The following is a 23,401-nucleotide window of genomic DNA, read 5'->3' on the forward strand; positions in this document are numbered from 1 at the left end:
TTCGCAGATAATAGTAAAATTCGCGCATTTATGGCTGCAGTATTCAAAATACTGAAAAATACTGTCATCGGCCANGGCGTGACTCCCTGTATTTACCTGAAGAAGGTAAACCCCCTCAGGGGAAAACACACAAAACAGAGATGTATCTGACAGATACATCGCGCCCGATGCCGTAAGTTTCGAGACGCGCCCGACGGAGTGTTAATATTATCTACAGTGAAATACGGACAGTCAACTGTCACACCCCTTTCTTTGGCATACAGTTTAAGATTGTTCTCCCTGGTCACATACAACAGCAATTGGGGTCATGCCACACTGAATGAGTTCACGTAACAGATTAGTCAGTAAAATCTTCAGTGTGGCAGCCGGGGCTGTTTGTGATGAGAAAAAGAAATCAGCAATCTGTTTCCATTTTTTGCAAAGCCCACGCACCATAAAAGATAGAGCGTGTGTTGCAAGCTTGGAGGAGGAAGATTGAATTTGGGATTCGTAATCTTCAAATCCCACAATTTTATCTTTCTTTTTATTGTAAACCAAGCCACATTTTAATGACATTTCATCAAAAGATATAATACAATATTTCTCATGTGGCTTTAACTTACTGGCTATAAGTTTAATTGAATTGAGCACAGCAGTTGAAAAACCTGGTTCCATTTTTATGCCAGAAGCAATTTTTAAAAGAGTAGGTTTACTAGGCAAATTCAAAAATCGTTTCAGGGTGTTATATGCTTTAGGACTAGATAGGTATAACTGTAAGCAGAGATTTTTATCGCGTAAAGACCATCTATGTCCATACTTAGATACTGAACTTGAAATTAATTGGGATCTAATGAAACTAAAAATAAGCCTGCTTTAAATTTTTAACACGCTCAACTTTCGTCTGAGCATACTTTCTTTTGAGGAAATACAGCTTTGTTGCAAGCGACTTTATTTTCTTGGACTCGGGCGTTAGTAGCCTAAGCCTCTGCACTCCTCTTCTTGGCGTTACAATGTTAGAATCGTCTTGGAATACCAAATCAGTTGCTTCATCTTGCGAAGAATCCAATTTCTCCTTCAGTGAGAGAAGCCACCGCAGAAATCTGTGGGGAAACTGGAGGCTCATCGAGAACCGCATGTTTGGCCAAGTGTATTTTCCGGGAGGTGGCGTAAGCCTTTGCTCCAAAGTGACTGGAGCAAACTCGGAACCTGGCATAGAGTGCATTCGGCGAATGTGATGCCAGGTCCACCTTCCTTAATACGTTTGCCCACTCTCTACAACTATTGAAAACTATTATAACAAAAAGCACAATTGATCACAAATAGGGGAAAGCAAACTATTTTTTAGCCTCCTCAAACTAATTGTATGTTAACCAAATGGCACATATAAATAAGTGCCCATCTTGCAAACAATAGATCAATAATGTTTATTCTATTGCAAAAGATGGTACATTTGGGGGATTTTGTTAACAGATTTACAAAGCTGAAGGAAAATATCATAATTTTTTTTAAAACTGATTCTTAAAATAAACACATGTATTAGCTTTTTTTCTTTTTCCCTTTAAATCTTATGTTACTTTGGTGCGCCCCACAGGGGTGTTATTTTTATTTATGCCACCGAGTGTCTGAACGGAAGCATATGTATGTGTTATCGATAAGAACTGTTTATTTGTCGCTACTATAAGAACTTTATTGCTACTATAAGAACTGTTTATTGTTTTAGCAACCAACTTATTGTCATATATAATCTCTCCAAAACTTATTGTCGTTTCAATGCGGGGGTCCATTGTGTTTGGTATAGAATTCTGGTAATAAAAAGTTTCAATATTGCAGAAAGAAAAAAATGGCAGAACAATCTTAAAGCAAACCGTAGGTTTTAAATTATTATACACGCAAATGATATACCGATTCATACGATTTTTTAATCATATATAGCTTGTGATAAGCATTTATCATTTAACCAAATACAATCGAACTGTAAATTTGGCAAAAAATTTTATTTTGGGGAAAGTATTGGCGAAAGCTGTTTTCAAACAGAAAGCAAGATGCAGATTATTTTAGCAGAAAATATATTTTTTCATGACAATAATATATGCACTAACTTAATAACACAGAACATAGTGTCGATTCAGGTTTATCTTTATATTACTGCAGTAATCAAATACGTTGCCAAAAATAAACCTCAACCCATGTCTATTTCCTCCTCTCTAACACGATAAAACATCTGCATTTTTCAATCTCTCCCTCGTTCATTCCTCCCCAACTGCAAAATGACTCTAAATTTGTATTTGCATTTTTATAAAATAATTAATTTATAATAAATTTGTATTATGCTTAAAAGTTTCCTACGGAAAAAATCAATCATAAAAAATTTCGAAGATTTTCCTTTGGCTGAGAATTTTAAAATCTGGCAAATAATTTGAAATCCTTAGCATTGGCTATGTATATGTAAGTAGTAATATCATAATTAAAGGCTGCAGGTAAACAAAAAAAACACAACACCGGAAGCAAAATTATAATGATCATACTTAATACAATGACTAATTAACCAGTGAGAATAGCCTAAACCAAGTTTACAAAAATTATAGTTTAAAATAAAACAAAATTAGTACTATAATGAGAAAGTAATACATCATAGTAAAAGGTGAAAACATGCAGGTAAATTTGCCATACGGAGACTTTAAGTCCATTTTACTTGAAGAGATGGTTAAGACTCGTTTAATGCAGGCACTTATAAAAAAAAAGTCCACATGTTTTGCAGAGAGCTTTTATTAAAACATTTTCCTATTTTTGAAAAAAATCAAATGACCCACATTTTTTTTCTATGTTTTTGACTAGTGAACACACAATCACAATAATTTGGAGCAATAGCAACAGACATTTAAAAGTTGTATCTGGAAGAAGAAATGTTCAAGTTAAAAACTTTGCAGGGGGAGGTACATGGGCAAAGCATTTGCAGAGAAGGCCTGACCAAATCCTTCCCGCAGCATCTACACCTTGCACATTCTTTGTAGTTTAATCTTTCGCTCGAACAATGGTGGAGAAAATTTCTCTGTGGGGAAGAGTAAAAGCAAGTCGATGAAGTTAACAGCATAATTGTGAAGTGATCGGCTTCATTGTTTCCAGGAGTGTCACAATGGCACAGAGAATAGAGGTTGACGGATCATGGGTCTGAGTCCCCTGGACGCCAGACTAACTGTAGCAGGTTTGAGTGGTTTTCCTCTCCATGTAACTCAAACGCGAGTCTTGTCATACATTCAGCTCGGCTAGAACATTTAAAACAGGACTTATCAATGTAAGATTATTTTATTTGAATAGGTTGTTTAAAGCTTTCATCACAATGTACACAAATACATTCATAAAAATTTTATTACATTAAGAATAGGTTTAGCCAAAGTAATTTTTAAATTTAATATTATTGAACTAATTTAACACGTTGAATGCCATAGGGGTCACCGGTGACTGGTGCTGAGTTAGAAGCGCCACACGGGGATGAACGGCAAAGCCTAGATTATTCGCAACACATAATCCAAATAATTTTTAATGCTCTTAATTTTTTTTATATTATTATTATTACTAAAATGGTTAGAAGAAATTAATGTAATACATACTGAAAAAATCATTTTGGTGAGACGGGCAAGCCATGTAAAATTAGCGTGGCATTCAACGTGTTAAAGAAACAAAAAAAGTGTAAATCTAGCTAAGCTTAAATACATAAGAAAGTATAAAGATTGTTTTTAACACATAACAAAATTGGAGTTTCAAATGTAAATAGAAAAGTATTTATTTATGAAAATAACTACTTATAAAAATAATTATTATTTATAAAAATATTGAATAATTGAAAAAATTTTTTTGCATTTACTGGAACACAGTTAAGACAGAAAGTAACAAAAAAAAACATAAATCATTTAGTTAAATTTAGATTACACAAACATTAAATTGCCTTTCAGAGAACAAAAAAATAATGTCTCTGTATCAAGTTTATACACATATCTTTACCTACAATCAATATATTTTCTTTCGTAATATTGTTATCAAAATTGAAAAAAAAAACTATGTGAATCGAAAGAATTTTCATTCTCTGAATGTTCAACTGGTAAGATGTTTCATTTTTTAATTAATAATATTAATATGATACATTAATTTAGTCAATGAGTTAACATTTTATGCAAAACGTAAAACAGAGTTACCAATCTACAAATTCGTTAAAATAATTGACATATAGGTGAGTGTCAGGTACCCCCGCCCACTGTCAATTTCATATGTATAGAATATTTTTTCAAATCAATGGGCTATCGGGCATTAATTATTATATTAAAAAAAGATTATTTTCAAAGTTCCAAGTATTTATGCAGCTGGTAACATGGTAAACAATAGTTTTGAAAATATGTTGAGTACAGTAGTCATGAAATTAAGAAAAATTGGTTGAATGTTTCAATTAAACTTCATTTTAATACTAAAAAAATAATTTTTTCTATACATACAGCATTAAAGTATGTAGTCTTAAGTTTAATTTGCACAAAGAAAGAAGTTTATAAGTGAAATTATCAATTATGTGAAATTATCTTCAATTATCTGTAAAATTTTATAAAATATATATTTTTCAGTTGCATCAGTAAAATTTTCTTTTTAATATTTATAACAGGTTTGCGATATGCACATGCAAATCATGAGCATTTCAGACCGATCCTGGATGCACGCATGATGCATACATTTGGATGATGAGTCTTCTAAGGGATTGGTTCAGCGACAACTCTTCCAGATTAAAAAACATGGCTTCTAGGTAAGTTGTAGAAAAATCTTTCATGTAAGCTCATTTAAAATAGATTTGGTTACTCTGGTATTTTAAACACTTCTCTATTTAAGAATCAATTGTTAATTTTTGGGAAAAATATTATATACATTGTTCACTACAATTTTTCATCAAGTTTAATTTCTTAAAGCTATCTTTTTATTAAAAAAAGTAATTAGAAGGTTTCAAAATATCATTTTTATTTCATAGATACTTAGAGCTCTTAGTTAATGTTCAAAAACTTTTTTGTTTATGAGATAACCTTATAAACTTTTAAGCATATTGAACTACGTTTACAATAATTCTGGTAGTCCCATTTTTTTTTAATGCACCACGTGATCCAAAAGTCAATAATTTTTAAACAAATATTTTTTTCTGTATCAAAAAATTTGTGTTTATGAGCAAGTGGAATTGCTTTATTGTAAATAGTTAAAAAATTATAATGTTTTGAAAAGTAAACTGCCTTTTAGATCACCTCTTATTAAATACAGTCGGACCTCTATTTAACGAAGTTGCCAAATCCCGATAATAAGTTCGTTACGTAGAAAATTCGCTAAATAGAAAGTCTCCTTTTGAAATACTTAAACGGCATAAAGCAGGTTCATAAACACTAGACAAAATTAACATACCAATTAATACACCTTTATCTTGTAAACTAGTATCTACTATTTATTTTAAAAATCTTAACCATAAAAGAAATCTGCATGGAATGCAAGAACAGAGCAAAGTATTATCCAATACATACTATATATATTTTCAACTAGGAAAAGCTAAATTTATGTATAAAATTATATCTGCATTTAATTATAAAAGTAATGTTAAACATGCAGTACCACATGTGTTCTTAAGTTTAATTGCTACTGATAATATCCGTTAATTTCCTTTGAGTTTTTCGCTTGAAATGCAAAAAAAAAGGGGGGAAAGGGATTTTACTGCTTTCTCTAAAAGTTAAGTGGCTTCAAAAATCAATTCAAGGGCATTTCCCTCATAAAATGAGTTAACAAGTTTAACATGTTCTGAAATTTTATGGATCTCACAGAAAAGTTTGTTAAATAGAAAATTCACTTCGGTATTTGGAAGTTATTTTACGAAGAAATTTCCAAAATGTTATTGGTTTATAGAAAAGATTCGCAAATTAGAGAAATTCGTAAAAGGGAAGTTCGTTAAATAGGGGTCCGACTGTAACTATCTTCTCAAATTTATTTTAAGTTATATAATAATATTAAGACTTAGATGTACCATTTTAATCTTTGCATTAATTTCTTTATTTAGGTGATTCTGGCTATCCACTAGAGCCATGGCTCATGTCCCCTCTCACCGAAACATCTTTGGAGGAAGAAAATTACAATTTCAGACATAGACTCGGGAGAAACATCATCGAGAGATGCAATGGGGTATTAAAAGGCAGATTTAGATGCCTCTTAAAAGAAAGAGTGCTGCACTATACGCCAACAATTGCCGGCATGATTGTGAATGCGTGTGCAGTACTGCACAATATGTGCATGAGAGATGGGTATCATTTTACATATGATACCCTCTCAGAAGATGACATGCCATTCAATACTGGCCTGCCAGCATGTGAAGGTAGAAACGCGGTGAGAATTCGCGATGGAATTATTGCCATGTTGTAATGAAAAAATTTCTTTTGCTTGAATAAAAATTTGTAATTAATTTTATATTTGTTTATTTTTTAAATTTCTTTATAAGCGATAGAAAAAAATAAGTATATCAGCTATGTGATGATGCTTCAAGTTAGCAACAAATACACAAATATAACTGCAGAATAAATTGTTACTAAAAAACCAAGAAAAATAAACAGAAGGTTAGTAAATTACAGACTCGGAGCACAAAAATACTGAGCCAATCGAAGTGGCAGCATTTCTCCCTTTGAGCATTTTAAAAAAGACAAGAAAATTTGATGGATTATGGTTACATCAAAATACTTTATACCAAGTTTTTTTATTTGCATTAAGTAAGGTATATAATTAAAAGAAGTCATATAATTAACTGAAGGTTCCCAATACTATCTCTAATTTAATATGAATCCATATTATACCTTTTAAATTTTAAGACTTTATTTTATAGCTGTTTACGAACAATTAGAGCAAATTAACTTTCAGAATTATGATATAAACTGTTGTGATATATTTGAAAAGCATATCTATTAGATGTGATGTATATGAAAAATGCCCTAACAGTCTTAAAAAATACTTAATTTTACTCGAAATTCCAATGCTACCTACCAAAAGCTAAGTGTGCCCATTATTCATAAAATATCAAAAACACTGGTAAGCACAAGGCAATGAAACATTTTACACTAAAAATTATCAAACTACTATATAATTTAATTTTAAAATAAGTACTAATGAAACAAATAAAAATTAGATAAAACTTTTATTGGCCAACACTTTGCATATATTTTCGAAAGCTATTGCCTTCCTCAGCTCTATGCTGTTTCTTTCTTCTGCGAGCCGATTGGCCTCGTTCAGATATTGTCCTAATTGCTTCATTACTGCTCAATTGAGCTTCTATTAAGCGTTCAGGGGGGATTACGAGACCCCTGTTTCGTTTTCGTTTCAAAACCTGCCTCTTTGCCGACACTTGCTCGTGTGCGGAAGAGGTCTCCGCTGCTCTAACAGGTGTTGGGGACTCCACGGGTGTCTCCAACTGACTGACTGAATACTGGCTGTGGCTTGGCTCAGCCATTGACTCAACTTCATCCATACTGAAGTTCAATTCAACGAATGAATCTGCTGAAGACCCTGGCAAAATTACTTCAATGGATTCATTCACCTATAATATTAAAAATTCAATTAAAGCAGCAGTCAATTAAACTCTGGCAGATTCTTTTTTCTTTCTATTTAATGATGTATCATTCAAACCGCAAATAGGAATATTTATTTTTTGTTTTTTCAAACCCAAAAAGTCTGCAGCGGAGGAGGAGAGGAAAGAACTCTCGCTAGCTGAGTCAAGGACACCTTGTAAGGGTTTGAATTCTCCCCAAGCGTCTCTGACATATATTATTGCTGTGTTTATCAAAATGCTCTTATTTCCGTTACAGAAAAACGAAAGACGAGGATTTTCTGGCACCTGCATATTAATTGATTCTGAATTGTTAATTTGTGGATTTCTTTCTCGAGAGAGAGTAGGCGTCGCGAGTCTGGTTTCACTTTGAATGTTATGACTAGTTGTCATGATTGACGGTGTAGAATATTCATGAAGCAATGTGTGATGATTCAATTTTTTCTTACACACGAAACAAGCACTTTTCGAATTGCATTGATTGAAAGGATGGAAATCGCTTAAACAATTGAATCGGTGAGTGCAGAAACAACGTCAGTCACAAATTTCAAATTTCTCAGGAGGGAGAAAAAACGTAATAACTCCTCCAAATTTTAAAATATTTGAGAACTTTTTTTTCCTTTGTCATAACATGCTTTTATGTTGCTGTTNTGAGTGCAGAAACAACGTCAGTCACAAATTTTTCAGGAGGGAGAAAAAACGTAATAACTCCTCCAAATTTTAAAATATTTGAGAACTTTTTTTTCTTTTGTCATAACATGCTTTTATGTTGCTGTTATAAAAAAATTACCCAATTTCTACATAAATGAGGCTCAGGAGAATTAAAACTATGATTTTGACTAATGCTGTTTCTGCACTCAACTGTTTTTACAGACAGTAGGAAACTTGGAAAAAGATAACCATTCGTTAAAAGTTTGTATTTGTTATTAATTTTGTTACGATTTTAGTTAATAATATTAATTTTAATTAATTTCACAAAAAATTTACAAATGTATATTTTTCCATATTACATGCGAAATGAAGTTACAGTATTGCAAAGTCATAAGACAGGAATATAACAAACTGAAACGCTCTTAAAATAGATCATTCTCGACGATAGTATCATTGTCATGTTCAGTGGTTGGCCAGGTAAATAGTTCATCATAAAAAACTTTGAAGTTTTCAGGAATATGAACAATCATTTTCTGGATGTCTTTCATTTTCTTTATGTTGATTGGAACTTTCCCTGATGGGTAGGCTGCAATACTTGAAGGAAAATCAATATCGACGTTACGGAAAGCAGGTCTCAGCAGCTGATAGCTGTGCTTTTGTAATCCTTCAATGAAAATGTATGCTGTGATTACCCCCTTTTCTTCAGAGTTATAGCGGAACTCTTTATATCGGGTGGGAGCAAACTTGAATTTTGCTTCTTTTGGCACACTCCTCCCTCGGCTTTCTCTGGCTAGTGGGTTTTTTGTGTAATATTCCTTCCACCAACCATCAAAATCTTTTATGTCACTGGTGAGTAGCTTGGTGATGTGAAAGTTGTTACTGGACTGAGCACACAATTCTTCATATTCATCAGGTGTGTATATCCGATCATGTTTACGTATCATCCTCTTCATAGTACCAAAATCTCGATCGTTTGGAAGATATGAATGCCCTCGAACCGGAAAGTAATGGAAAATTTGTTCAAAACGTCCTGTATCTGTAAGAGCAAGGCAGAATCTTATCATGGTGTGATTTCGATTCTGTCCGCAGGTACCATCAGAAAAAAGGTACAGTTTTTTTACACTTGATGGAATATTAGTGTCAATGTATTTCAGTAGCATGCTGCATATATCATTTGCTCCTTTATGGGCTACGCCTTCGTGGTACAGGAATATTTCAGATTTCCCAGTTTTTAGATTTTTTATTCCAAAACAGTTCACCCAAAGTTGCCTCAAGTAAAAAATATCCTGAACTGGGATCGCTGGAAGGGGGAGATTTTGCATGAAATCAAATGAAAGTGCAACGGTGTCTTCATGTTCCGCACACAACTTTGTGACCTTTTGAAGTTTATTGTAAAATTTCTTGGCTCTCCTTTTGTGAACAGTAAGCTCTGCACGAGCAGCCCTTTTAGCTGCATCACCAAGAGAGGAGCTCTTGATTTTTACATCACATTCTTCACATTTTATGCAGGTATCTACCTGCGGACGTCCAAACCTTAACGAAAAGTTGTCATGAAAATAATTAAGATAAAACTCATATTTTACATCCAAATCAGGGTACTTTTCTTTAAACAAGGAATGCATTTTTTTTACATCAAGGCGGGCATCAAGATAACTGATATCTTTGGTGCCATAGTGTGTAGTCTTTGTTGGGAATGATGAAATATGTTCATGTATTTTAGAACAAACTTCGGCAGAAATTGTGTTCTTCTTGGGATTTTTACCGCGTTTATCATGAGGTGATTTCCCCTTAATCAGGAGATCAGTAAGCCTTCGAACTCTGCCCTCAGTAATGCCGTACAATGAAATAAACGCTTTTTTACATACGTTTTTCCTTTCTCCTCTGTATAGTAAGAAATATTTGAAACTAGCTGCTGTTTCTCTAGGCTGTTCAGAACGAGGCCTACGGTGCTTAATGGCGTGTTTTTCGATCAGTTGTTGTAAGAAAATATCTTGCTCATCTTTTGATTGGAACTGATTCAAATTAGCAACAAATTCAGATTTCTCATCATCGCTAAAGTTAGTAAAGCATTGTAATTTACACTTACAAGCCGCACCTGTTGATCGAGATGGGATGAGATGCCCTTTCCAGTTGATGTGTTCAACCCCACGAACTTTCGATATTCTAATCACGTTTCTTCGAAACTTCTCTTCATTCCTCCTCCTCTTCTTGGGAGCTGTTTCATTATCACTCTCACTGCTTGTGAGACTCACTGACATATTGCTAAAGACTGACAGTAGACGTTGGAAACTAACTTAGAACACGTTGAAACACTTGACTGACCTGACTTCGATACAACCCTCACCTCAAGGTTAAGGTGTTAATCACACGGCGCATGCTCGGCAAGGTACCTGACAAGACTGGTCACGTGATCTAGCGGTGGGTGCAGAAGCAACGTCAGTCACTGACTCATGTTATTTCTGCACTCAACACTCGAAACAAACGTCCTGTATTTACGGAACTACTCAACAGACTAACGTAGTTTTTGCACCCAACACGCATCTTGCCTTTCTACGCTTATTTTCATTGAAAACGAGTTTTCGGATTTTTTTGACTGAAGTGGTTTCTGCTCTCACCGATTCAATTATAACAGAACTTATTTTTATTCACCAAATTTACTCGTTCTGTTAATTTCATCTTTTTAAATTCATCACATAAACTACAGATGGTTTTCATAATAAAAAGGTGCAGAAAGATTTATAATTAACAAAATTAATATTACGTTTTCATTAACAAAATATCATTGGCTTGTTATGTTTCGAATTGAAGAAACAAGAAAACTTATTTTTAATAATATTTAAAAGAAATATTAATTAATCATTGTCAAAAATCAATAATAATTAGATGTTATATAGAATGAATTGACTAATTTTATGCTAAATTCTGTTGCAGTTGCAGATTTTTAAACTGGTACCTTGTTTTAAGCGAAATTGGCTACCAATAAATTTAACTAGTGCAATTAGTGACATAAAATAGATAAACTATCTTTCTTACCTTCATCCATTTGTCGACAGATTTGATACATCCACCTTCCGAATTCAGCATCTTTGTAAGCAGTTCCCAGTGATGATGTTTTACTTTAGAGGTAAAGGTGCCGGTAAGGGTTCCTTTATTGAGACCAGGATTCCTTTCCAAATATTCAACAATCATGGTTTGTTGGCGAACATTAATTTTCGTGCGAGAAGCCATTTGAAAATGATACGTCTATACACTATCTATACGCCTATACAAGCTCTATACACTTCAAACAAATATTTGTTGATGTGAATGCTACACGTAACTGTTGCATCAATTCGTGAAAAAATAAAACTAATAACTACTGTAAATATGCGATCTATTTCTTAATCAGGTATATCATATAAACTTAAAATTTGAATCTCGGAGAGTGAATTGGTTATACATTCAACTTGGCAAAATTTCCAATGATTCAAATTTTAATAATGTGCGAGTTTTTGATTAATAAAAATTGATCTAATTGGTGTATTGAATTCCGTAGATACCAGATCTCAAATTAATATTTTGTATGTTTCATGAAAGAAAAAAAATAGCAGAAAACCTTTTAAATATATACTTTAATTAGAGAATTATTGAAATTCTCAAACAATTAAACAAAAACTGAGATCTGAAAAACCAAGATCGAAAATATGACAAGACAAATTTTGTGTGAACTGAAAAATTTTTTAAGAAATCTTTGTTCAATCTTAATTCACCTTAAAGATCTTCAAAAATTCTTAAGATATTCTGAAAAATCTTAATGTTTTAAGGTAACATTAAACTTTCTTCAAATTTTCTTAAGACAAACCAAATTTTCTTAAGACAAACTTAATTCATCCTAAAGATATTCAAAATGTCTGAAAAAATTCTTAAGATATTTTAAAGAATCTTAAGATGCTTTAAGGTAATTCAAACTCAGGAATCTGTCTTAAGAATTTTTGAATATAAACTTAATTCACCTTAAAGATATTCAAAATGTCTGCAAAAATTCTTAAGATATTTTGGAGATAGAGTTAAATCTTAAGAAAGTCTTCAGATTTCTGAAGAATTTCTTAAGAAAATCTTAAGATTATTTTTAGTGGGGAATCCAGTTCAATTTTCTAATTCAAAGGTTATTTACATCGTAAAATGATATAAAAATGGATTTCATAATAAAGAGGTGCAGTAAGATTAATAATTAACAAAATTAATATTACATATTAGTTAACAAAATATCAGTGGCTTGCTATGTTTCTAATTAGGGAAACTAGAAAACTTATTGTTAATAATATTTAAAATAAATATTAATTAATCATAGTCAAGAACCAATAATAATTAGATGTTATATAGAATGAATTGAATAATTTTGTGCTAAATTCTGTTGCAGTTACAGAATTTTAAACTGGTACCTTGTTTTAAGCGAAATTGGCTATATATAAAATTAAACTAGTGCAATTAGTAACAAAATTGATAAACTATCTTTCTTACCTTCATCCATTTGTCGATAGATTTGATGCATCCTCCTTCGGAATGTAGCATCTTCGAAAGCACTTCCCAGTGTTGTTGCCTTACTTTAGAGGTAAAGGTGCCGGTAAGGGTGCCTTTATTCAAATCTGGATTCTTTTCCAAGTACTCTACAATCATCGTTTGCTGGCGAATATTGATTTTTGTACGGGAAGCCATTTTTTAAAGTAAAACATATGAATTTTTAAGCTTTTAGTTCTAAGTTAATGCGATTTTAACTCGCATAGAAGTCGTTGCCAGATTAATAAATTAGAATTATAGTAATTTTCTAATTGGTCAAAGTTAGTGCCGCCTACAAACTTCAAATTCACCGGAATTGTGTGGAATGGTGATTTCGATTCCGGATTCCGATATGCTCATGTTAAGGCAAAGTCGGTTATAACAAATTGGCAATCCGATGAAAGTTAGTTTCCGAGCGGAATAAATTTCGATAAGTTGGTAATAAGGCCCCTGGACCTGATAAAATTCACAACAGCATGCTTAAACATTTAACAGAATCCCACCTCGAGAATTTATTGCAGCTATTCAATTACATCTGGACCTAAAAAGTTTTTCTTACAGCATGGCGAAAATCATGTGGTGAATCATAGTCTTTTGCTGACATACCTATTTCTATTGAAGACGATTTCTTTCAATTTTTACCGTTATTAATTTCAATGTCCCTTGAACCTGTGTCTTCCTTAGCTGTAACAATATAATCTTTTATGAATTGCATCATAACTTGTCTGACCAACAAGTGTGCTTTAGGGGATTCACTTTGAAAGCGTAAAGAAAAGGTTTCAAAGTGCTTATTAGTGGGTAAAACCTAAAGAGCATAAGGTTGTTGACTCTCTTAAATTCTCACAGATACGTTTATAAATGCTCGAAGTACTTAGTTGCATATCCAGCAATTTTTGTTAAGGCAGAAAACGTAAAAAATATTCACAGATATTTGCCCATTGCTCAACTAGCCTCTGAGCAACAGGGCCGGCTGTAAGCCTTCTGCTATTAACATGTCTCACTGAAAACAGAGTAGTTACTGTTACTTCTTCCATATGTTTAAAATCTTCCCTGCGCACAGCACTGTTCTTTAGAATAAAAATATATATCGTTGGCAAACTCGAAAGTTTATTTCTAAAGAATTAAAAAAAAAAAACTTTAAATGCATTATTTGCCACATGCAAATTGCAGGTACCAAGTGTCAATAACATATTTGGACCAATTTCTTCATCACACTTTTGTTAACATTGGGATTATCCATTGAAAGACATACTTTTTTAATGGAATCAATCTCACAAGTAGATAACACGTCCAAAAGTTCATTTGAATTAATATCGGCTGTAGCATGGCCTAAAAATACACTTTTTAAAAATCTACTTCGTACCAGATGAAACTCAGTAGACCAATATCTGGCATATACATCTAGTACATATGTACTCTCATCAAGCGCTGTTAGTTAAGTTGCATTCTCAATATCCTTCATCAAAAGATTTTCTATATTTTGATATACCATGGTTTAATACATAGGGAGTTTTTTTTTCTTTCTATTTAAGTTGTATTGCCGACGCTATGGGTGAATCTGGAATCATTACTTTGAATAAATCGACTGTATCTGTACAAAATTTAAAAGAAATATTTTTCTCAACTACATGCAAACACCATAAAGTTTCAGCTTTCAAAATTTGATTTTGCTGGTTAAGAACAGCTGTATCGCTACTTTTATTTTGAAACCAATTAAATATTGTTGTTTGACCATTTTCTTTATATCATCAACGCGCAACCTATAATTTTTGGCGATGTTGCTATCGGGGAACATTTTCTAAATGAATGTCCAGCATGATCTTATGCTCTATGATAAAAGCAGTAAAAAATGATTCGGCACAAATAACAGAAAAAATCATCCTTTTTTTTTTTCCTTTTTTTAAAAAAAAATTATCCTCTGATTTTCTTCGAGTAATCTAGAAGAATTTTGATGCTTTTCACGATTGATGTGGGCAACAATATCACCTCTTCCTCTGCTTGCAATAGATAAATCTGTTTGGTACGCAGAGCAGAATGCAAAAGTATATCATTTTCTTGAAAATCATCAGAATATTTTTTGTTAGAAGCTGACTGATATATATATATTTTTTCGTTTGTCAGGCATTTTAAACTCTTTCAAACACTTATTTAACAGTTCAAATGCGACACTTAAGGCCTGTTTACAAAATCTTTTGTTTAATTGCAAAAAGTGTTTATCATTATGTTTTTCATCTCTTTTATTTTTCTGATTAGTAATTATTAAGATCGTATTTTTCGTATTAATCATTATTAAAGGTAATTGTTGTCTGCAATACATTATTTTTCTGAAAATTAATGATATCCAACAACCAGTGCAATAAGAAATGTTGATACCATACCTGCCAACTTTTTATCCCTTCCTTTATCATTTTTCCCAGTGGTATTAAAATGAAATTAAAACTTCAATTTTAAGCAAACAAATACGTTGCATTTGAAAAAACTTAAGTTGACAGCCATGATAGTAACGCATATTAATATATTTGNTTATTTAACAGTTCAAATGCGACACTTAGGCCTGTTTACAAAATCTTTTGTTTAATTGTAAAAAGTGTTAATCATTATATGTTTTTCATTTCTTTTATTTTTCTGATTAGCAATTATTAAGATGTTTTATATATTTCTTAATATAGTTTTTTCGTATTAATCATTAATAAAGGTAATTGTTGTCTGCAATACATTCTTTTTCTGAAAATTAATAATATCCAACAACCAGTGCAATAAGAAATGTTGATATAGTATTAGGTGAAAAAAATTTTTTAGCCTGAAACCAGGACAGTATAAATTTTGACCAGCCACGCCCAAATTTTATAAATTTTTATCAAAAATTCATCCAACGGCCAACCTGTATACCTAAGTAAATAAAAAACTTTTAGATGTAAAAAAATGTTGTGTTTCTTTAAACACAAGAAATGTGAAAACTAAAATATGATTTTACAATATAAAAATAAAACATGACATGATAAGACATACCTAATATAATAACATAATAAAACATATGGAGTTATTTAATTTAGTTTGTTTTTTTATATTTTTCTGATGAATGAATTGCTTTTAACAAATTTTTGCTTTCCTGTATATTTTCATAGAATTCCATACATGTTGCATTTAAATTATTTTTGACAATCAACAAGGATTTCAAAGTTTCGACTATCAATTGGGTTTTCTCGCTAGTCCAGATGTTTAATAAAGAAAAAAACCGTTCGGACGGTGCATCAGTTCCTGGCATACAGAGGCAATACTCTACCAATTTGTCAATATTATTGGACACATAATTTTCTTTCAAGGCTTTAAAAATTTCAATCCACCTATCTGATCCCGAAACACAATTTTGTTTCCAATGCCCTAAATTCCCATCTGTGGTGTAGCGCTGAATGAAACAGATTTCAATAAAGAGCTCATCTTCAATTAAATTTATTTCTGGATAAGGTTGAATTAAATAGTCACTGCATACTTGAACCATTTGATGCGTACGTTTCATGTTTAATGTAATCCAATTAAGCTTCTCGATTCCCTCAAAATGGCCTTCCAATTCTTCCAGATACTGAAAACATGTGCCGTAAAATTCCACCACTTTTTCTTTGAAAATATCCGATTTTACTAAGCCGTCTTCTTCTAGCCTTTTTAAATTTTGTCGAACTTGCAGTGGCAGAAATACATTTGGTATCCTGTTAGCAATTTTGGTTTTAAGGTCCTTCTATCTTTAAAACCGTGTTATGAAACATTGAAGACACATTATGGAGGAACAAAAGCCAAGATTCGGTTTCAGGATTCTTAAAATAATTTTTAATAATTGTCGGAGTTTTTCCATTCGACGCAAAATACGATTTTAATGCAGGAAATATTTCCAACACGCGCTCAGTAGCTGGTCGTAACGCTAACCTCCGCGTAGCACTATAACCCAAAAGTTTTTATATTCTCTGTCTACAAAATTCTTTTAATTCACCGACGCGCACAGTATAAATGTAAAACTAAGAGTAAATCCTGGTAATTAAAGTTTGTATATCAATTGGAAGGCAGTCCGCCGCGGTTTGTATAGAATTGTTTAAAATATGCGCTGAGCAACCAATTCCCATAAGGTCCCATCCGTCCAAAGTAGCTTTTAGCTTGGTAAAAATATTATTTTTCCCGGCTCTTCGCATGCCTCCAAAGTTAGTGTTGGTGTTGTCGGCACAAAGCCCTAATATCTTCCCAACAAGCACACGACTTTTGGGCTAGTGAAGGGACATTGTCGATTCTCCATAAATGCCATTACGGCGGGCTTTTCATTGCCGTATCGGTTCCGTTAATAAAGTGAACTTGGCCAAAATAAAAAAAAAAATTAATCATTTACAGTGCATAAAAATCACACAACAGTTTAATTTGGTATACGATATTTTTTTTTGTCAATAACTTTTTTTATTTTGATAAACCTTGTTTTGGTTTTTGAATTATAAAATTATTTTATGTAATATTCATACTAATTTCTTTGTTAAATAATATTAGTTTACTTCAATATTGTAATATAAAAATGAAAATTTTTACGATGTATTTAACTTTATTGATTACATCATTGATTAAAAGCAATCAAATCGAAAAAATTAAAAAGAAAAAAAGTATGTTAAAGTATAATGCTAAGGAATGAATTACAAATATTGAATAATTATTTCCTTCTTTGTAATCATATTGTCATAATTTTATAGGACAAGTAATTTATACTCCTTTTTCATATAGAAATGTGATTGCAAAATATGAAAAAACAGAAATTTTTTTATTATTATTGCTACAAAATATTTGCTTCTGCTAATTGTATCGACCTCTTCATTCTTCTGGATCTTCCACCATCACGATCGCCCGCCGATCTTAGCCATCTTTTTACTACATCCTCCACAACATTTTGTTGAGTTTTTTCAAAGAACTTGTTGCTCCTTAGAGATCCTGTAGAAACAATTGAGCTTATTAATGGATTTTCATTTAAAATATTATTAATTATCTTCATAATTTCAAAAATTTTATTTTACGGAAAAAAAAACATACTAGGCAACTTGCGTTGTAACTGCTGCACGCTGTTTATTTTTATTTCAAGATTTAAAAATTAACTCATAAAGTTAGTAATAAAACACTGTTTATTTTTTTCAAAATACCTCATCTAATTTTAAATGAAGCAATGATGCCCCCTTTTCTTTTAAAATGAGTTTTTCATTAATATACATATTACGAAATTTTCAATTTGCTTCCTTAAAAGTTAATATGTGCTTTTCTGTACCTAAAATTAGCTTTAAAATAGAGGGAAACTCCTGTATGGACCTTTTACGTCCTCCAACACAGTTCATTTCAGTGGCCAGTTTATTTGAGATGATTCTAGTAAGTATTTTTTCTGACTCCATCAGTGGGATCCTTCCCTCCTAGCAATCCAAAAGAGAAAACCTAAAAAACCACAATAACATCAATTAAGTTCTTTTTTTTTTTAATATATTGCTCTCTTTTACCTAAGCCATTGTAACAAAAATATTAGAATTTTCAATACTATTGATAATAAATTTCACAGAATAAAAAATTTGTCAAAACAAAATTTAATGTAGAAAATAAGAGATGAGTTAATAATGAGTTACCTTAATATCTCAAAATACGGATACTTTTTAAAACATTAATTTAAATGTTTCCTGAAGTAATGAAAAGGTAAATGGCCACTGAAACTGTTTATTCATATACTATTTATATTAAATCAGAAAGCACTTTACCTTAAAAATATAAATTTCATTATAAAAATGTTATTACTAACTATACTTAATTTCTAGACTTAATTATAACTGGATCTTCTGTTAACCCTTTGACTAAATATTATTTAAAATACTTTTTTTCTATTTTTTATTATTTTGTATTAATTAAGTCAAAATAAGTGAAAATTCTACATTTAGCCTTTTAATATTTGATGGATATAAAATACATCATTAGACACTGGTATCTTTTTCTGTGTTAAGGCAAAGTTTTAAAAACACGGTTCCCTTTCATACAATAACTTTCAAATTTCAGTGATTTAGATCTTAGAAAAACCATTATTCCTCATTGAAATTTCGTCAATTTACAAAAAATCAAACTACTTTTTGTTGATTTTATATTTCAATATAAATACAATTTCTATAATCTTACAAATTTTTCTTAGTAACTATTTTGACTATAGTTTATAATTAAAAAATACCGAAATACGAAATATATTTTTGCTCGTAATTACAGTGTCAGGAAGAGAAATAAATGAATATGGTAGGGACACACACACTAGTGCCGGGTATAGTAGGGACACACACATTACTTGTATTATAGGGTTAAAAAAAAAAATTTCAATGATGAGAGAATTCATACTGTGGCTGAGAAAAACTCCTCACTCAGTAACTTCTCATTTAGAGTTTTTAAGTCATCTACACTGGCTGCAGGCTCATCTTAATCACTGACTGTTGCTTGGTGGGGAAACATTTTTTGTATAACTAGAAAATTGTTATCATATTTTTGGTGCAGTCGAGCAGTAGATTCCAGCAGCTTCTTCAGTATCTCTATAAAATATAAGAAAATAATATTTAGCTCTTACTTCTGAAATTTTCTCTGCCATCTCCGCCAACTTGTCTAGAGATTCGGAACTTATTGACAAAATGGCTTGAATTTCTGAGGGCAGTCGCTGGAGCCAAAGAGTTTTTAAGAAAATCATCAGTAATGGATCTTCCACCTAATTCCCTCATTTTACGCAGCAGATGGGAAGGTTTATCGTCTCCTAAATGCATCTCTGAAATAAGCCGAAATATTTGTTCGTTCGTTTAATCTGAAAATTCTGCGATTAATCGTTTTTTAAGTGTATTGTACTTGTTGTTGGCAGGAGGTTCCAATAAAATATCCGATACCGCGGCTAAGGTTTCTGGGTCGATTGCAGCAATTAAGTGGTTGTACTTTGTAACATCTTTAGTTATTTTCGCGAGCTCAAAATTGCTTTCTACTTGAATGAACCATATTTTGATTCTGGTTTTCCATAGCGAGGGAAGTTTCACTGACACGTGGGATACCTGAGATTCTACGGCTACAGCATTATCGGTCTCGGGCATATGGATTAAATTTGTTAAAAGAAATACGATAAGGGAATCCTAACAAATGCACTATCAATAATACAATAATAAAATATGTCAGTAATACGACAATAAGGTGAAAATAACTTTAAAATAATATTTAAAAATAGTAAAATTTAACTAAATAACTTTTAGAATATTTTAAAGAAACAAATGACCAATCACAGAGTTCTAAAAAAAGTTTGATCACATACCTTGATTTTGCTGAGTTGAAACCACGTGGAAATCCAATTGGAGAAAAAAAATTAGCAAAATAAATTCGCGAAATATTAAAAATTTTGAATAGCAATTATAAGAAAAAAATTACATGGCTGGTCTTTGCATATTTTAGGAGATTAAAATAGATTAAGTTCGTTAAGCCGGGTCACCAGTTCAGTACGCGTGGTTAGGCCACATGCACTGAGATAAATTAAAGTAAAATAATTTACGTTTTTTTGCTAAAAAGAAAAGAAGTAATTAATTAATAAATAAAACATTGTAAAATTAAAATGCCAGCCATAAAATAACAATTAACAACATTTAATAAAAAAATAAGAAGATTAAATAAATGCTACATAAAAAGCCAGGCCGAAAATGCCAGGAGAAGAAAATACTACACATGCACTACGATGGAGGAAAAACAGTCACTGTACTGCAGGGAGAGAAAAAACTGTTCTGCTTGGGTTGTCATAACTAATAGAGGAACTCGCCAAATGGAAGAGCGGGTTCCCAGAAAATGTTCGTTAATCGTTACACTGGCGCAGGTCGCTGCAAGTTCTTATAAACTAGCAGCTTTGATATTCACTTCGAACATTCTATATTAATTTTTTAAAAAAACTTGAATTAAATATAAATGATAAAAAAAGGGAGTATTTTCATGATGGTTTGTAAACTTAAACTACTGATACAAAAGAAAAAATTATTTTTTACTCATATAGTTTTTTTTTTTCCTATAGTACCACTCAGTTATTTTAAAAGTATAATATACTGGATATACTTGTTACTGTTAAGTAAACTTTAAAATCAAATGAAACGCATATCTATGTAAAGTAAGGAAATTAACTCAAATCGCAAGATATTTTAGTTGGAAAGTTTCTTAAAAAATGTTTAGAAAAAAAGTTATAAATTATAGGGATATTACCTTTAATCTCTACACACGTATCGCATTTTCCAAAAGAAACTCTTGATGTGGTTGTGCCTTGGAGTCATATCATTTCCACTGTTAATTCCAAATTCATCCTCCGTGTTTGCATCCACATGCTGCATACTCACATCAGTATCTGCAGACAACTCCCCAACATCGCTATAAATTAAACTTGAAAACTTATTTTAAATGCATGCCATGGAAATCCATTTCCCTTAGTTATTGCTCTAAAATTAAATTCATACTTGCGTTTGTCTCTATTCTGTTGTATTTTTTGAAGGATTAAAAGTGGTTGTGGGTTAAAAGTCAGTGAAATGAAAGAAGTAAATTAAAATGCAAAATCTATGCTATATATAATACGTAAATTTTACATATATATCTTTCTCTTACTTAAACAAAAATATATATATAATTTGGCAGAAAACGTTTAGTTATTTTATTACATGCAAATTTTCTAGAATTTATTCTAATTAGAAGTGAGTGATAACCTCATAGAGTTATCAAATAAATCATTAATTGAAATATTAATAATTATCGTACGAGTTTGGAAGACAATGTTAATTTTAAATATCTTCCAATTAGGCTGTGGGTCCACTCTCCCTGTTATAGCTATTTTGAGTTTCGAAGAATCTTTGTAAAGAGGCCATAAGGTAACATAGTTGCCATTTACATAGGAAATCCATTTATTCACCACTATAGCTAAGCAATCCTTGTCGTCTGGAAAGTTTACCACACTATAGTGTTTTACTTGGAGTAAACTGTAATATAGTTAGCAATTAACTTTTTAAAAACGAAAATCCCTCAGGGGGTTTACCTTCTTTAGGTAAACACAGAGAGTCACGCCCCGGGGTACCCTAGTGATCTGTCCTCCATTTTGTTTCCTCTCCCTTATCTCCTACTTTCTCTTCCCCCTTGTCGTGGTTGCCTAATTTACTAGTAAGGGCTTTTTGTCTGTGTTCGATTACCACCCTGTTGTATCGAACCCAGATGGGAAGAGACTACCCGCGTGGAGACCCGTGTCCCTGGAAAAGGGGATCCTGGCAGTTGAGTGGCATCCTGGTACCCCAATACACTGCTTCGGCCCGTGCTTCAGGTAAACGGGAGGTGCATAGTGGCCTGTATGCATCAACCGAGCTGTATTTAACTTATATGGGCCATTGACTTGAGAAAAATGCTTCCCAAAGATTCCGACAGACTCTCCAGAATAATTTGGATTTAAACTTTTCAATGAAACTTAAAAGAAGCGGAAGAAGATGTTGTTGTCAATTTATGAACTTTTTTTTCTAAAAGCTTTTTACAAACTTTCTGCAGTGGCAAGTTTTTCTTTTTTATTTTACGTTTCAAGGTGCTCATATAATTTTCAAATTCAAATGCAATAAATGAGTCTAGCGCACCAAACTTTTCAACATCATCACAAAGGTGTATTAATGCATGCACATTATACACCATTTGATCAGACCCATAAAGCTTAGAAAATTGGCGTACAAAAGATTTCAACAGTTGTGAATCTCTCGCCAATAAGTCTCCACATAAGCAGGAAGAAGAAAGTATGAATATTGCGCAAAAGAATTTCAAAAAATGGTGATATTGTGTTTGTAAAAGCACAGACTTCAAACACACTGGTCCTATGTAAAGCAAAAACTGTCCGAACTCCGTTGCTTTCCAATTATCTACATCTTTTAAAGAGCGGCGCTTTCTATTAAAATCTGTTGGTCAAATTTTTCGAAGTTTATCCAAATAGACATTTACAGAAGAAATGTGGGACCTAGATATTTGCCCAACATGTTATTTGGAGTTTTTTCTGAGCCATGTAGTCTTGTGGAAACAAGGATACCATGCCAATGTCTAGTTCAATTAAAGGACTTTAACATTTGTGGTGGTGACTGTCCTCCATGTTCTTAAAAGAACTGTTCGTGCGAAGGACCTTGTCTATGGAGGGAAATGTGACTCGACCTTCCCATTGCTCGATCGTTTTTGGACGCAACGATCACAGCCATTAAATGGCTTAATACATTTAATAAATGCTTTTGCTGGCGCATCACATATGAAGCATTTTAGTTTCACACTGATTTGCTTATTGTTTTTTTTAAAACCAGAACAGAGTAAAGGCTTCATTTCTTCCACAAATTGCAGTAAATATTCCTCAACTGGTGGCTTTGTATGGCGTTTTTGAAACATCTTCTTCAATCATGCAAAGAATTGGCCAGAATTGAATATTATTGCTTTTATATAACGGAAGACCGTCGAAATTGAAAGATAATGTTAAAATATCGATGCAATTGTTTTCATCAATTTTATTCAATATCACATATTCATCAATTGTTCAATCAATATATTTCATCAATTTTTTTCAATATCACATCAATTTTTTTCAATATATTTTTCTATACCGAA

General features: G+C 32.0%; 1 protein-coding gene and 1 long non-coding RNA gene across 3 annotated transcripts; both read right to left on the bottom strand.

Moving 5' to 3' along the window:
• Positions 1-8,343: 8,343 nt before the first annotated feature.
• LOC139426774 (uncharacterized) lies at positions 8,344-12,985 on the bottom strand. Its single transcript, XM_071186720.1, has one exon. It carries the CDS (start codon positions 10,480-10,482, stop codon positions 8,647-8,649), a length of 1,836 nt encoding a protein of 611 aa, XP_071042821.1. The 5' UTR covers positions 10,483-12,985; the 3' UTR covers positions 8,344-8,646.
• Positions 12,986-17,527: 4,542 nt separating this feature from the next.
• LOC122269947 (uncharacterized) lies at positions 17,528-20,630 on the bottom strand. Of its 2 annotated transcripts, XR_006225501.2 has the most exons (4): positions 20,079-20,630; positions 19,136-19,323; positions 18,042-18,202; positions 17,528-17,713 (listed from the first exon to the last, which is right to left on the bottom strand). It is a non-coding gene; the product is annotated as an uncharacterized lncRNA (long non-coding RNA). The 2 variants fall into 2 exon arrangements; XR_006225502.2 differs by lacking the exon at positions 19,136-19,323 and having other exon boundaries at positions 20,079-20,626.
• Positions 20,631-23,401: the final 2,771 nt, after the last annotated feature.

The sequence above is a fragment of the Parasteatoda tepidariorum genome, chromosome 10 (genome assembly GCF_043381705.1).
Source record: "Parasteatoda tepidariorum isolate YZ-2023 chromosome 10, CAS_Ptep_4.0, whole genome shotgun sequence".
Lineage (NCBI taxonomy): Eukaryota > Metazoa > Arthropoda > Arachnida > Araneae > Theridiidae > Parasteatoda > Parasteatoda tepidariorum.

Bases quoted from the DNA above. Each gene is read 5' to 3' on its own strand.
- LOC139426774 (XM_071186720.1), bottom strand. From the start codon at position 10,482: ATGTCAGTGAGTCTCACAAGCAGTGAGAGTGATAATGAAACAGCTCCC.